We start from the raw sequence: 17,346 nt of genomic DNA on the forward strand, positions 1-17,346 counted from the left end.
ATAAATTTGACGGGCATCGGTATCATTTTAACGCTTCACTTCAGAGGAGATAGCTGTACTATAATTTGACATCCAGATTTTTGTGACTGGTGTCTGCATTGTTGGTATTTTTACAAAATCATGAAGACATTATATTACTGTTTAAATTAATTTACCAACACAAATGTACAGTTGTGCAAATTTAGAAACGAACCAGAGTCGTGCAATCATGACTCATAAGTAAGTGACGTCATTAGAAGCATTGCAAATTCACAACTCGACGGATACATTTAAAAAAAAGTTTGCTCAACTCTATTCTGCTTCAGCAGAGTATATAATTTTTTTTAAATTATATACATAATAATATATATTTTTAAAACATAACTAGTCGTAAATCTCATAGCACAAAAGAAAATTCTAGCTTAATAAGCATTTTTAAGGAAAGTTTATTTATCAAAATTCATAAAAAATCATTGTCACATTACATAAACGGTAACAGTTCCACAAGCCTTTATCGAGTACATCAATAATAAAACGATATACAGATAGCATTTATTCACGAACGATTTATTTATTGATCCTCACCTGACTTTGTTGTGTTATGGCATCTGTCTGGTGAGCTCTTTCGACCGTCCTCACGGCCGCTAGTTCGGCTCCGATGGGCGGCGATGGCGGTGACGACGACAAGCTGACAGGACTACCAGGAATACTTTCGGTCTGTTCTATCGCGTTCATAGAACTTTCTAGAGATGCGAAACCAAACGATATCGGACCTGCGTTGGAAGAAATGCGCCGAATTAAAGAGCGAACGGTTAGCGTGGTATGGACATGTGATGCGAAGAGAGAAGATGCATGTGACTAGGAGATGTATGGAAATGGTAGTGCAAGGTAGAGGGGCGTGTGTGAATGACGATATAAGAGAAAGAGAGAGAGAGAGAGAGAGGAGTGAGTGTTGAGATGATAGAAGAGGCTGATAGAATGGAAGAGAAAAATTACCTGTGTCGACCCCACCTAGTGGTATAAAGTTAAAAAGATAAGAAATAAAAAAAAGAGTTTGAAGAAATGCGCTTAAAATTTTGCCGCGACAATATTTTACTTTACACCCGTCAAACATTTGCTAAAAAAATCTAAGCGCAAATTCTCTGCAATAAGAATTTACGCCACCTTAAGTTGAATGTTACACTTTGAATGTTATGAATGTTACAATATGGTTGTGTTTTGGATATTTAAAACTACAGATAGTAACAATCACGGCAATCTGTCTTACTCTGTATTTTATACAAATGTTGACAATCTATAGAATACTTAAAACAACTAGAAATTGTGTAAACAATATGATTTAATTCAAATTTTATCTCTTCGTTGTATATAATTAAATTAATGGTTATACAGTTGGCCGATTATAAAAGAGATGTAGTCAGTTTTTAATTGGTCTTTTCTTTAACTAAAATAAACCATGGCATGCAATGGCGGGAACATGTTTTTACTTTTCTACCTTCATACATATACATATGCACGTGAATGTTTAAAATAAATATATTATTCAAGTTAAGTATTAAGTAAGTTTTTAAATTTAATATTTAATTCTTTCGTTCTTCCTGTTGTCTATATGCCGATGGCCAGAAGTATTACGAAACGACGAGAAATACACACGAAGAATCCTGAGTTTTGTGAAGCAACGCCTTTAACGAACATTTCATTGAAATTAAATAAACAGATACTGGTAGAAGCGCTTTGTTATTAAAACATGCTACTGAAGATCGTAAAGAATATTGTTTTATTGACTTCGCCTTGTTGATAAAAACAACTCGCATATAAACCTACTATACAATACACTAATTCGTTCAACTAAGCCGTTCATTTACAGCGAGTAGCATAGGTAGTTAGTTAGGTAAAGGCAAGCGAGAACCGGGGGGGTTATTATATAAATATAAATAAAAATCAATCGTATTTATGTAGTAGAAAGTCACTGAAATCGAGCGATTAATAATATTTATTAAATCGAGAAATGCTAACCATTAGATTTATATTTTATTTATATTATATTTCTATATTTCTAGTAATTCTTCCGAAGTTTCAATTGTATTGTCCAACGACTGCCCCACCTTCGGGATGCCTTAAGCCGAGCGGACATCGTTCTACAACCTAATCACAGTGACCCTACAACCTAATGGTGTAGGGCCTTAATGAAAGTTTTGAAGTCGTCGTGGCCTAAAGGATAAGACGTCCGGTGCATTCGTATGAAGCGATGCACCGGTGTTCGAATCCCGCAGGCGGGTACCAATTTTTCTAATGAAATACGTACTCAACAAATGTTCACGATTGACTTTCACGGTGAAGGAATAACATCGTGTAATAAAAATCAAACCCGCAAAATTATAATTTGCGTAATCACTGGTGGTAGGACCTCTTGGGAGTCCGCACGGGTAGGTACCACCACCCCGCTTATTTCCGCCGTGAAGCAGTAATGCGTTTCGGTTCGAAGGGTGGGGTAGCTGTTGTAACTATACTGAGACCTTAGAACTTATATCTCGAGGTGGGTGGCGCATTTACGTTGTAGATGTTTATGGGCTCCAGTAACCACTTAACATCAGGTGGGCTGTGAGCTCGTCCATCCATCTAAGCAATAAAAAAAAAGTCAGACTATCGACAGTGTCAATAAATGACTTAAGATTTTTAAGCATTAATAATAAGCATAAGCACAACGGATCCACGAACTTGGGAAACCTAAATCACATTTCATTCGAAATAAAACAAAAGTAAATGACGTCTTAACTCTCTCGCTATAAATAAAATGGAAGTCACGTTGCTACTGTACTTTTCAGTTTACTGCATATTGTAATTTTGTTTAATACTCCTTTAATGTGGAATAATAATATTGTTGTTGTGTTGAAAAATATAAATATTAATTAATACCTTTTTAGTTTTAGAAGAGCCCTCTGAGTTTGTTTCGTCATTTTTTTTCAGATCGTGGCTCTTATTCGAGTCTATGATAATATTGATCCACATTTATAATTATGTTTTAGTTTCAATAAGAACAATGTTAAATGATATCCATATTTAAATAAGAAGCTTTTGGAATGAAGTTCCTTATCGCGCGTTGTGAAAGGGGGCTAGACGGAAAAAATTCTTACGAAAAGTTGTCACGACACTTTTTAGATCCGTCATTCTGACCAATCAACGTGTAGGCGCTTATCGCGTGACATTGCTCGTATCCGATTGGTCCGCGTAATGAGTACAGTTTCTCGAGATAGCGTTTCAACAATAGTAATTTAGTTCATAGTATTGTTTTTTTTTCTTCATAATGCCGTAATTTATTATTATAACTTAAAAAAAAATTACAATTCCTTCACTAATTAATCGAAAGGAACTTCGTTCCATCCGGGTGTCCCTTGACACCTCTGAAGTTTTTTTTATTTGAATTTCAGTAAAATTGAATCAATTTGTATGAGAATGTTCATTTATTTAATTATAAACTAATAGAGTAGATAAATTTTAATTGAATTATGCATAATATTTTTTGTGCAAGGGAAGGGCAATGTCACTACGTTGTAACAATCGCTAATTGTATGAAAATATAGATATTTCTCGAAACTACTAGCACCATAATTGTACGTTAATGGTAATATAACAAAAACTTCCAATAAGGAATGTCAATAATAAACGGTGCCAAGTTTCATCACAATCTGATGAATGGTTTACGAACGCATAGAGGACAAACATACAAAAATATATTACCCTAAAAAGATATAGAACAAATAAATATAAAATAAATAATAATATAATAAATATAAAATAAATAATAATATAATAAATATAAAATAAATAATAATATAATAAATATAAAATATAAATCCCATATAAATTTCAAATCCTAATTCAGACTCTTGGGGTAAAAATTAGAAGAACACCCGACAAACGTGTACATTCATTTCTGATCAGTAGCGATATCGTATATTCGTGCTTTTTGTTCTGAAAATGACGGACTTCCATACAAGCATTAATTTCCCTTATTGTATTACATTCGGGGTAAATCTCCAAAAACTCAATGGATTCTCACAAAATAAAGGCATCATGTGCTAAAAGTTTGTAGCCCCCATTAATAGTTTAGATTCCGCATTGATGAACTTATCATCAATAAGTCGAACAAGTAATAATAGTTTTTTCCTCGGTTTTCTCGAGTCGTTATTACAAATCGTAACATAATGAAATAGTCTTAATATTTAATATAGTACTTAAAGGACATGGGCCACTCTTCATACATTGCATGGCCCACTAAACGAAGCTCAAGGACAGTAATGAAATGAAGTTGAAATAATAGACTATATATCACTTTTATTATGAACAAATTAAAATCAACATTGTTCATGGGGATACAGAGATATTTAAAAAATAAGATGAGATTTTTAGGTTACCTATATCATATGATTTGCTGTCAATACACTTACACTTTAACATTATCATCACCTTAAATATTATGTATTTATATTACTATATTTTATGACACAGACCTAATTCAACGAACGCCAAGACAATTTTATGCACAACAAAATATAATAAGCAGCTTGTATATCGCAACGAAACACTTAATAATATCCAAAATGCGCGCGAGTGCGAAAACGACTTATCAAATGTAAAAACGTCAATAAACATTAAACAAGCGTAGTTTTGTTTTTGCTTAAGATCAATAATTATTGACCAATGTAATGATTTATTCTACGGATTTAAAAGTATAAAAATAGAGTTTTGTTTAGATATAATGTTTTATATTAGTTTTAAAATCCATTAATTAAATATGTTAATATATTTTGCTAGTTTTTTGCAATATAATGTTTTCAAGAAGATTTAATGTGAATTGTTTAAAATATAAATATATTTTACCTATGGCAACTCCTTCAATATTATCAATGTAGCTTAATCATGCTAATTTCTTTTTATTTATGATTTTAATTATCCCACCAATATAATACCCTTAAATTTTTAAGTATGTAAAATGAAATGTTTTTTTTCTATAGATATTTCATTAATGTCCTTGAGAGTACGAGTGGCTGGGCCGAAAATGGCCCCATGTCCTTTTACATATTATTAAATTTATAATATTTAAATTATTTCCCTATTCAATCTGGTAGCCCCAAGGGACTATCCCAGCTTCATCGGTTTGATAGGCGATCTCACAGCGCTTAGCGTGAGTGAACTTACTAACACTAACCTTAGCAAGAGCAGTACTTCGCTGAATCTACCACCAGATCGGAATCGTGACCCACTGAGAAGATCCGGTGAGAAAACCAGTCTGTTTTGTCTATTGGTTAGTCTTTACCCGTTCAACTCTTCGTATTCGACGAGTTCGACGACAACAATCACAACATTATAACTATTTAAATATTTTTTTATAATTATATAATAATTATATAAATTATTTAATTTATATTTCATTACGTATATTTAATAATTTATTTTATTTAATTATTTATTATTATAAAAGTAGTATTTTATTGTGTATTATTTTAAGTTAATTATTCGATTTTTATTTCATTATTATTCAGATACTATAGATTAAACTTTTGTGTTTAGAGTATAGATTTAGACTGAACTAAAGAATTATTGTTACTACTGCACATAAATCAATATTTGTTTTACGAGATATCTAAATAATTTAAAATATTTTTTTGTTGTGTTCAAAATATGAAAGTATCTACCAAGTTTTCTTTGGGGCTATTCATTAATTACGTAAGGGGCCTTAGAGTGGGTACAAGGAATCTTTATCTCAAGAGGGAGAAGAGCTAAACACTATTCTTATATGCGTAATATATTACAGGTCTAAATGTGCGGCTTTTGATGTAATGATGGACATTTCAACGTGAAGCGTTAGGTTAAAGCAACTCAACAACAGATGTGATGCTCAAAAACAAAATTTAAGAGTGCATTAATTTCCCTTAGATCATGAATATCTGAAGAATCTATCTACATGAAGAAAGAAGAAATCTATTCTAGATGAAAGAGTCTAGTTCATGCTAAATTTGGGCATCAATTATTAATACTTTGGACTTAATCACAACAGATCAATGTGGGTCACAGTGAATGGTTAATTTACAGTCCCCGTGCCACTCAATATTAGAACAATATTAAAAGTTAATGCCACTAACTATAAACTATTTTCTTTTTTACTCCATTAATGTCAAACTATTTAGGAAAACCAGATAAAACCTTTAAAAACATGGGGTAGAGGGAGTCTGAAAAATCTTGTCTTCTTTTCTAGGGGTAGGTTGAATAAAAGCAGCCAAAGTTGTCGTTACGTAATTTATAGAAAGCTTCTTATGGGTGGGTGGCTTCGAAAAAAACATTCCTAAGCATCTCACCATAACTTAATGTGAGTTCTGAGAAATTGAACTTAGTTTTTATTACCTAATAATTGGACTGACTCATTTAAATACATTACTTAGTGATAAACAAATATTTAGATTAACCCAGAATCTAGTGCAGTTGATAAGAATATATTCTTAATTGTTTTTGGCATGAACTGAACCTTTTTTTTTGTAATACTCTATATAATAATAAGTCATTAGTAATTGGTTTTTACTACTTTTAGGCTAAAATGTTATTGAATTAAACAGTCTTTTGGTATTAATCAAGTTCAAATTACTAATATATGAGGAATTTTTCATTTAATTAATAATTTTTGTATGATAATTCTAATTAGATATTTTCACTTAAACATACCACTAGACCTTCCAACAGGATTGAGTCCCAGTCGGCCTCGAACTTCGCTTCTATCACTTGCTGTGCTTAGAAGTAGCTTTGTTCTTTCCATATAGTCCATGTGAGTTTTAAATAGCTCGGTGTACCTTTCATGCAACTTTGCATATTCCTGTTTTATAATAAATAATATGAAATAAGTAATAATTGAAATAATTTCGTTGCTGGTTCAAGTTTTGTTTATATTTCTGGTCAGTTTCCAAAAAACCAGTAATAGTGCAGATTGAAAAATAGATAAATTTTATCAATGCTAACAAACTGGGAATTATTCTGTATTAATATATACTGAGTAATATTCTCTGAGTATTTAACACTGGAAGCTATTTAGCTATTTCAATTTTATATAAGATTCAGCAGTTACATAAATAAAATTGTCATTTAAAAATTAACATGGATAAATGGTAATCAAGCAGAATTCTTAATTATGCACCACTAAAGCATTTATTTGTTTAGGTTATGATATTACAAGTCTTATCACTATTTGCGAACAAATTATGACAATGACCCATCGCAGGTCATTCACTTGATATGTTACAGTCTAATTATGATACTCTTACATTGATTATTTTTTTAATTTTAGAATGTGCTTATCACCACGCATTTTTTAAATCACTATAACATTTTTTTAATCTCGCAGTTCTACAGATATTTTTGATGATGCAAATGATAGACGCATAATATTTAATTTTTATATTTACTGACAAACTAAATAATGCAAGTATTTCCTGTTAAGAATCCAAATGTTACAATTTTCTGTCAAACTTTATAATGTTTTATATTGCATAACTTACTTTTTTCAATTCATTTTCTCTTTCTTCGAGTCTACTAGCATGATCCAAGGAGTTCTTGTGTTTAAGTTCTAACATTCTCACGATACTATCCAGTGCTTCTAAACGGCCAGTCAAGTCTTTTCTTTCTCCTTCATAATGATCCTCAGCTTCCAGTAACTGAAGAAATATTGTGATGTGATTATTCTCATCAACTAATCAGTATGTTACTACATGATGATTTTAGCATAAAACAATTACTCAACTATATAAGTGACTCTACATTATTAATCAGACTGCCCTCTGGGAAGTAAGAATTAAACTCTCATATCTCATTAGAATAACAGCTAGAAAGAATGGTTTAGGGAAGAATAACATATATATCAAGTCCAATAAATATTTCTGGTTTTTATTTGGGATTTTAGCTCCATTATAGAATTTATATCGAATATATATATAATTTATAACGCAAACATTAATTATAATAAAAACTTAAGTCAATATAGTTGCTGCACTACATTAGATTTCTTTTTTAAGTAGTTTCTTATTACAATTTTTTCCAAACCACGTTATAAGACAAAGAAATCAGGCTAAGCGCAGAGCACTACAAGTAAAATAATGTATTGTATAATGTAAAACACATTCATAAACAACTCACAATCAGAGCAACTGAGCAATAGCATTCAATTTAAATGCATTCCAAACAACAAAAACTTGAGTAATACTGTTGTTCTGCAACAGTGAAATGCAGCGCTTTGATTAAGAAACAGTAAATTAACAAGACATTAAATTATTCTATACTATTCATTATTACATTAATTTATAATTCAGATTTTTTGTTGGGCAGTGTAAGAAAAAACTTTTGCTTATTTATGCTTTTGTTTATTTCTGATGCATCACAATCTATCAATAAATAGCAATTAATCATTATTCGAACTAAGATGCATGCTGTTCTAAATACTTATACATATGTTACTGTGTTTTCACTATTAAAAATACAGCTTAAAACAATGATACTGACTATTTTTACAAAAAGACAGCCAAAGCGACATGCTCACCTTGGGATTCAGATAACAAAATGGATCACACATTTCTCACTTTTTTATTATTATTGCACAAAGTTGATGAAGAAATAAAGTATAAAAAATGTGTACAGCATATGGAGTTCAGTACAGTACTGAATGCAATCTAACAGCCTTGTAATACAAAACAAAAGAAAATCAAGGTCTACTTCCTTGCATTATTATTGGGATTTATACCTTCTGTTCAGCGTACTTCCTGGCTGCCTTCTCGCGTTCATACTGCGTAACTAACTGCTCGTTGTCTTCTCGCAATAGCTCTAGTTCCACCTCGTGCTCTTGATTCGTCTGATAGGCTGAATCCAAGCACTCTAATACATTCACTAGAAGTGGCATCAATGTTTTTACTACATCCTCATCATATCGCGCTATCATACGTTCGAACTCTTGGTAGATACTTCCAGCAAGAGATTGTACCTTCTCTGACATAACTACGTGAGAATCTTCATGAGTTCCGTATATGGTCTCATTGGTAACATACCCGCTGCTCGCACTGTCGTCGAAATTCATTTTCGATGTTATTTATTAACTTTTGGTTCAAGGAAATTACGTCTGCCCCCACCGAGGCCGTCTAATGAATTTTACGTGAAAACATGATTTTAATTTGGTGAGCGATATTGTTGAATGACGCGATCGATTTTAGTAACTTCCAAATATTATTATAATTTGACGCTTAGACATTGCTTTTAGTGAAAATTAATATGCGTGTGATTATAAATACGCAAAAAGAAAAGAAGCAAAGATTACTGATTGCACACCATTTGTTTGATTGACGTATTTGCGGTGACTATCGAAAAAATTACTATTTCTCTGGGAAATGGTAACACAGAGTTGACAGAATTTCCTGTTGTGTGGCTGTGACTCATTTTAATGTAAATAAATTATTTTAGAGAACTCGTGCTTTTTTCGCAAATTTTTTTATTAGATCGAGCTATCAAATGCATTCTTAGTAATGGAATTTATTTTTTATAAAAACGTTAACAAGCGAAGTAAAAAACATGACATTCTTGAAGATTCGTTGATAATGTTTAGTAGGTAACGAATCGATAAAGGTACCAATATCCCTATTAACTGTATTGTCTATGCTCCTTAACTTAAAGTTTTGAATGCTGACCATAGAGTTTAATCTAATTTTTTAGATATCTTAGTGCCAGTAGCCCCGAGTGACTATTCTGAGAGTTGTAGAGATAGCATCTGCCCTAATAAGAGCAGTGCTTAGCAGAGTCTACCACTAGATCGGAGCCTCGACCCTTTGAAAAGATCCAGCGAGAAGCTCAGTGGGTTTTAAAAATGCTACTTAACTATTCTGGCATTAAGTAGGTGTGTTTTGTATGAATTTTAGCAGTCTAAAAGTCAACAATAGTTGAAAGGTGCTGATAACGAGCATCACACGAGGAGGGCAAATGTTTTGAAACTTTAAGTCACAAATTTTCATCAAGTGTTGGACTAACGAAGCTAATTTTGCGTGATAGTATCTACCAAAATATTAAGGACGTATAACAATTCCAATCACTATCTCAAAGCATTCAGCATCTCTATTTTAAGAACTTTAAAAGTTAATACTAATTCACATAAAAATAAGTAACATTCCTATAATATAACCTTCCAAAACATACAGACATAGATGCTATATTTACATTATTCATTTTAAAAGAAAATGAAAAGTTTTAGAGAAACTCAGATGAACATTTAATTTTAAAACCATAAAAATATATCAAGCCATGTGTATTTGTAAAACTGATAACATTTTGGTTGGTTAATTTTTAACAGTAACAAACAGTGAAACAAAAGGGCGTTATGTATTATTGTAGCATTAGAATTATATTTTGACACCGAAAAACAATATTACTTTACTTGGCACGTTAAAGTGACATTTTGCAAAGAATCCACTTTTACGCTTTAAAAAATTATATTCACGTTTTTCGGCGTTCAGAAAGCTGGAGTGTAGGCGATAAGTTGTGAATCTTGGTTAGGATCAAGATCCTAGTACACCCTAATATCGAAAAGGCAGCGGTGTTTCTTTGGTTTTTTTTAATAAGAACATTTAATTTAAAATACACAATATATTTAAAAACACAATAATTGTCCGCATTCCATGTCAACTCACTGTAGTAAACAATTTTGTAGGACTCCGTTTTCCATTAATTTAATGTTTATGTTGATGAAGGCTCCACCTTAGTTTAGTGATTCGTTTTTTTTTCTTCAAGAAATGCAATGTTAAAAACAATTCAACACTTTTAGAGAAATATAATAAAAGACAGTTAAGTGCGCTTTTGATGGACTGATTTTTAGTACAGCACTATTGTTTTGTGCACGTCAGATCAATTCATGTCACTGACGTCACTCCTAGTTTCTTCTACAAACCATAGAAATCGAAGATTTTGAATTTTAGGATTGAAATTTTAAAGTAATATCTATACAATAATAATTATCATTAATTATTTCAATAGATTTTTGTGGTACACGTAACATATATTCAACATATAACTGTAAACTTTAGTGAAACAAGTTTTGAATTCGGATGACACGGTTTCAATACTACGTTCCACTTATTTAGAAGATAATATCTGTGAATATGAGTACTACCGCAGGCAAAAAGTCAATATTTTTGGCTTACATTTTTTGGTTATTTGGGGGGCCATTTGGAGTGCACCATTTCTATTTAAGAAGAGATAGACATGCATTTGTTTGGTGGACCACTCTTGGTGGCTTCGGTATAGGTTGGTTGGGTGAAGTATTTCGCATACCAAGGTATGTGAGAGATGCTAACGAGGATCCTAAATATGTGGAGGACCTTATTGGAAGAATGATACGGAACAAGAAGGTGAGCTAAGATACAATGTGTCCTGAATCTGACTGAAAGATCACGACACGGTGTATAAATAATGCTAAACTATAAAACTGAACTGTAAATACAGAATAAACTTGCAGTCGTTTCTTTAACAAAATGTCTAAATTAAATATTTTTAATAAAATCAAATTTAAACTGGACAAAAAACACACTTGAACACAAATTCAACTTAAGTATTGGATAATGTTCACTTATAAAATTATTTCTGGTGAAATGTAATAACATATGATTGTGATTAAACAAAATAAACTTTACATCTCTTTTATAATGAAAGTTCTATGTTTGTCTTAGTTCAAATTTCTAACAACTTGGTCTATTTTCTATTTTAAGACTTCATCTACTCAGTGGGCCTCAATAATACAATATTTTTGTAAGTATATAACAAGGGTTGGAGTTTATGTTTGTTAATCATTAAATAACATGCTTTTGTTTAGTTGTAGTATATAACTTCTTAAATTTATGCTTTGCTTTCATAATATTGGTTACTTTTGAATTTTTTAGTTTAAGACATATACATGACATATAGACTATGATGTGCTTGTGGCCATAAACATTAAATTACAAACAGATAAACTAAAAACTTTAATAAAATAAAGAACAATTGATGTTCTCCTTAATATGTTCAGTAACGGTCACATTTTCATCCAAAGTTAAATTTCTCAGAACACAATAAAACTTAACAAAATGGCATATTAAACTACTAACGTAATTAATTGATATTTAAGTCATTAACATCATATTCCGTGCACATGTAACGGAAATCAATAGCATTCCGTCAAAAACAAACTAAGAAACTATACACACAAACCCCTGATTTCATATCTCATAATCTCAATTCAAATTAACTTAAAGCACACTAAGTTTTTCTCTCAAATAGTTTCATTCTTTTTTATTGGTAAACTGCTGGAAAAAACTCATAAATTGATTTAGCTTTTTTATATTTTATTTAGGTTTTTTTTTCCAAAATCTGTTTGTGTACTATATCATTTTTGTATCGTTCTTCATTTGCAGTTTGTTTTCATAAATTTCATGCAAAAATATTAACTTTCAAGTATTTAATATGGGGTAATGGCAAAATCATCAAAATATAAAGCTTTCTCTACCCACACATCCACACATGATAATAAAAAGGTGGAAATCCTATATGGTTATAGGTTTATTATTTAATATTTTACCATTGTAATGAGGGAACTGTCTAATATATAAAATATTCATCTCATTTCTTGAAATTCATTAGAAAATGTTATGTATGTATCTCACTGTGTATTTTCAGATTTAGATAAAATAAAATCCACAAAATTGTTCTCAATCAAAACCTATAACTTATTAAATTATTTCTAAATTGATGTTATCAAATGTTAATCAGTGTTATTTTTGATGCAAAAACTATTTCCCTCTTGAAACTAGCGCTTATTTTAACTGAACTGGTTCATCCCACTAATGCATATATCTTACTGCATTGTATTTCATTGTACTTATTTATATTACTACATTGTGCAAATATTCTATAGAACAATAAATCAGATTAAAAACACAAATTAAATTTTGAACAGTAGCTAGTTCTTATAATTTAGTTCAATATTATTTAAATTATATTTTGTTTAACTCTATTATCTATGTTCATATTTTTACAATTGAACGCTTTACCTACAGGCTGTTGTACTCATATGCTATTTACCTGTTCAACTCAATTTGATGTTTAAATAGTAGTTTGGTTAAATTCATTTTTATCAATAAGTACATAGATACAATGAAATTTAAGATTTTAGAAAACTGCCCATTTATTTCAATGTACATAAAGTACAATACATAAAGTAGGGATATAGAGGTTCTACTGTCTCATTCATAATTAATTAAGTCCCCTGATAGATTGTTGGCAAATCAAGAGCTGTTAAGCCTCTAAAACTTCAAAGATTAAATTATAATAGTGTATTTATGTACCCTTTTTTCATACTTGATTAAATAAAAAATATATGTAAATTATTAAAGAACATTTATCCACAGCCACCATTCTCTATGAATCGTTTTACGGGAATGCTGATGGTTGGTTATTCCTGGGGTCAAATGATGATGGTAGCAGTGCCATCTGATGAAATATGGGGTATCAATTTTAGATATCTCAACTACCTCATTCCTTTGGTTGCTGCACTAGGTAAGTAAAGATAAGTTTTAAATCTATTTAAATACTGAAATTCATATGAGTTTCGACGTTCGTCATTATTATTATGAAGCTAAAAGTTATAATGATTGACTGAATTGAAGTTCTTCTGCACAGGTGTCTGGACAGTAGGCAACATTGGTCACGAGCAAGGAACCTTGAAGTGGCCTCTCTTAGCTGCATATGTGTCCTATCCTCTTCGCTACTTTATATATGATGAAACAGTATTTTTCACTATCATGGTGTTGTCTGCAGCATTAGCATTTGACTCCTTCTCAAAGCAGTGGCGCAGAACTCCAAGAAGGCATCGTTTTGTTAAGTATGTATATGTGAATTAAATATTAAAACATAGTTGTTTGCTCCTCAACTGCAAAGACTGTGAAAGAACTTTAAATAATGTCCTAGTTAAAAACTTAGTAAAAGTGTAATGGAACTTTCATTGAATTGGTAGATCTTGATTGTTATATAATTGTGCTTTTATTGTTAAGTCTCAGTTTTTACTCTAGGCTAACAAAAACCCTTTAAAAAGATCCATTAGTGCTTGCATGTTTTTTTGAATTAGCAAGCGAGTTGAGAAATCTGAATTTAGTCATTAAGTTTTGTAACAAGTTGTTAATTCCTCAGCTTTGTTGCATTTATGTGCAATTTTAGCAAATTAAGTGTATACAATTTACAGGAGAGTGATTGTCCTCGGTGTGTGTGCTTGCCTTTACTTATCCCTATGGTGTAGCTACTTGTACTTCAATGGCACGATCACTGACAGTGAAGGCGACGAGGTTCCAATCTACGAAGCATTGCATCACTTCTTTACAAGTCCTTGGTGAGAAATACAATTTCAACCAGATTGAGATCTTGTAAAATTTAGATGTGTTAATAACAATGCAAGATAACTTGCTAGATTTCTTATTTATGTGTATGCATATGTTTAGGTGGCTTGATGTGAAGCAGTGCCTTATTGATACATACCAGTATGCACAGCATCATGGCTGGTATGAAGTGTGGAAACAAATTATTGATCTGTCTGATCCTCATGGTGAACAAAACGCATACAAGGTATGTTACGCTATCTATGCTTACTCCACAAAATCTTGAAACTCTTCAAAATTATTAATACTTTTTTCTGTTCGTTTTATTACTTTCAGTATAATTGAGTTAAATATTGAATTTTCTGCTTTTATACTCTAATCAGTTTGAACTACATCTATCTAGGTCATATAGATTTAATTAGTTTTAGTCAAAACAACTTGGAGGAGGAGAACACAGGAGAGAGTAATCTAAATGTAAACCTTAATGATAGACATATAAAGTCTACATTTGCGAGGTGAACTTATTAATGCCGTTTATCTATTACAGGTGCTCGGGCTGGGCCCTGAAGCTACACAACAAGAGATAACTTCTACTTGGCGAAGATTGTCCAGAGAGCATCATCCCGACAAAGTCAAGGATGAGAACGGACGCCGCGCTGCCCAAGAACGATTCATGGAAATACAACAAGCTTACGAGATCTTGTCCAATAGCAAGCACAGAAGAAATCGACGCAATAAGAAAGATAACTCGGAGTAATGAAGGTGAATGGAAACGTAAACCTCACATCTAAAAATAATATTAAATATAAAAATATATATTTGTGGGCCTCTTTGTTTGTTCGTATCTTAAATTGTTCGTTAATTCGATGCAAACGCGCATCGTTAATCAGATTGAGTTTAAATTTTGTAAAATGGTTGATGGATTGGGTGTGGAGATTTCTGGGATAGTTAAATTAAGATAAGTCAACAGCAAGATACTGTTTTATGCTCTGACATAATAAGCATAAAGTCGGATAGGTATTAATGATTTTGAACTATACAAAGTTAACCAATATAAATATAGTTTTTTGAAATCGACCTATAAATTATAGTCTTACCGAATTTATGCTTGTGATGTAGAAATATATCTCATATAGCTATAATTAACGCGAAGCGTAGCAATGCTACAGCAGTAAAATATATGTATATTAATTAACATTTTATTCGGCCAATGCGAAATTAATTCTCCTAATAGAATCTCTCAGCGTCTCCATTAGTGTGCTTTCGGCGTAATACGTTTAGTTTAACTCAAAACTCGTGTCACTCATTGGACAAAGGGTTGTGGAAGATTCTGTAATTGTTTAGTAAGTACTTGTGTTTTGTCTGTAAACGCGATTGTTCATTGTGCGTATCGTTACGTCATAATTTATGCTGAAAAGAAATCTCACACGTCTAGCTAGTCTAGCTAGCTCTTTTTAAATTTGTGTATTATAGTCGTTGACGAGCTGTCGCGAATATAGAATACGAAAAGTGTCATAAATTGAAAATCGCTGGATATGTAAAATAATTGGCTTAAAGGTCTGTACACCAGGTCATAAAATTTTTATAAAAAATTTAAAATAATGTGATTGTGAACGTAATAATTATACTACCAAGTTTCGGATTAATGTCAAAACTAGATATTAGATGCATAAAATATCCTACGGAATCACGAATATTATATTGGCTGTAATGTGTTATGGATATGGGCCTAATTTCAATATTTCAAGTTCAATATTTAATTAAATAACTTATTGATCTAGGAACTATAGTCTAGGCGTTGTAGTCGCAAGAAATACTTCAAAAAAACTACACGAAGCCGTATAAAATGGGCTTTTAAATAAAGCAGTTCTAACATAAATGATACTGATATTATAAGTTAATTAAATGAGTAAAACGTTGAATTAAAATTAAAATACGTATAAACAATCATTAAAATTTGTAATTTTCTCTTCTGTAACCGTAATGTCATTTATTACGTTCTAGTATTTAAATTTCGAATTCGTATAACATGTCTTAACGTTAGAATCGATACAGTGATTTATATTTCACTCTTTAAATAAGTATATTAAGGAAAAATGAAGAATTATTCAACGAGTCTTATTATTTTGGGCTGGTGACGGTTCAGCTCCAGTATGGACATAAAAAAAATACAATTTTGGTACTTCGAAATTGGGTGGACACTAATTTGAACATGATACATAATTGAAACTGATTTTATTATTATCAAATTGAAATTTTGTATTTTAAAAGGAGTCTAAGCTATTATAGATATCTTGTATTTTCATATGATATTTAAGAAGTCATTATAATAATTGATAAAAAAATGTAGGTATTCAGTAGGATTTAGGCGTCGCGAACCCAAGACAAAAATTACATACGAATTCTTAAAAAACACGCACAGAAACGAGATCTGAAATTCATATAATTTATTCCAAATTTAAAACGGTAATTCTACCGTATGGACCTACTGCTTCCCAATAGAACTCCACTTGGAAGACTTATTTTATTTGACTGTGTATTGTTTAATCTAGTTTTATTCATATGTAAGGTAGCGGTCATTTGTACTTGAGTAATTATAATCATACGATTTTTTATGCCGGTTAATGCGTGACTGTATAAATGAGAATGCGACGTGGATTTACAGTGAATTAGAAAAGGAAACAGTCATTAGCAATTAAGCGAATGATAAGAACAGTGTAAATGGCTTAATGTCGCGTAGAGTTTAATATGTCCGAAGTTTAACAATACGTTCGACAAAGTGAAAGGTATTCGCCGATTTTAAACACCTTTTATAAACACCATTAGAAAATTGGATACGAACTTAGAAATTACTTTTTCAAATATTTTTTATTAATTTAGCTTAGGTATCGCATAAACCAGCGTAGCTACTGCTGGTCGAACTATTGTGAGTTTCTAGATGGTATCAGAAATT

The 17,346-nt window shown here is 31.2% G+C and overlaps 2 protein-coding genes and 1 long non-coding RNA gene across 5 annotated transcripts in view; 2 read left to right on the forward strand and 1 right to left on the reverse strand.

The window, feature by feature from the left end:
- LOC101738756 (JNK-interacting protein 3) overlaps window positions 1-9,612 on the reverse strand; it is a 41,635-nt gene extending 32,023 nt beyond the window's left edge. For 2 of the 3 annotated variants that reach the window (XM_038010962.2, XM_038010964.2), the window contains exons 1-4: window positions 8,759-9,464; window positions 7,524-7,679; window positions 6,697-6,844; window positions 565-752 (exon numbers count right to left, since the gene is read on the reverse strand). In XM_038010962.2, coding sequence (XP_037866890.1) covers window positions 565-752; window positions 6,697-6,844; window positions 7,524-7,679; window positions 8,759-9,088 — 822 coding nt within the window. In that variant the 5' untranslated portion in view covers window positions 9,089-9,464. Of the gene's footprint in view, window positions 1-564; window positions 753-6,696; window positions 6,845-7,523; window positions 7,680-8,758 lie in introns of all 3 variants that reach the window. The other variant, XM_012693578.4, reaches the window with a different exon arrangement.
- On the forward strand, window positions 4,893-6,128 carry LOC134198807 (uncharacterized). The gene is made up of 2 exons (XR_009973015.1): window positions 4,893-5,255; window positions 5,795-6,128. It is a non-coding gene; the product is annotated as an uncharacterized LOC134198807 (long non-coding RNA).
- Window positions 9,613-11,083: 1,471 nt separating the features above from the next.
- Window positions 11,084-15,368, forward strand: DnaJ-18 (dnaJ homolog subfamily C member 22-like). The gene is made up of 6 exons (NM_001279462.1): window positions 11,084-11,402; window positions 13,434-13,581; window positions 13,705-13,906; window positions 14,264-14,407; window positions 14,517-14,640; window positions 14,941-15,368. The coding sequence occupies exons 1-6, from the start codon at window positions 11,154-11,156 to the stop codon at window positions 15,148-15,150; spliced, it is 1,077 nt and encodes a 358-aa protein (NP_001266391.1). The 5' UTR covers window positions 11,084-11,153; the 3' UTR covers window positions 15,151-15,368.
- The last annotated feature ends 1,978 nt before the right edge of the window (window positions 15,369-17,346 follow it).

The sequence above is a fragment of the Bombyx mori genome, chromosome 1, assembly GCF_030269925.1.
Source record: "Bombyx mori chromosome 1, ASM3026992v2".
Classification (NCBI taxonomy): Eukaryota; Metazoa; Arthropoda; class Insecta; order Lepidoptera; family Bombycidae; genus Bombyx; species Bombyx mori.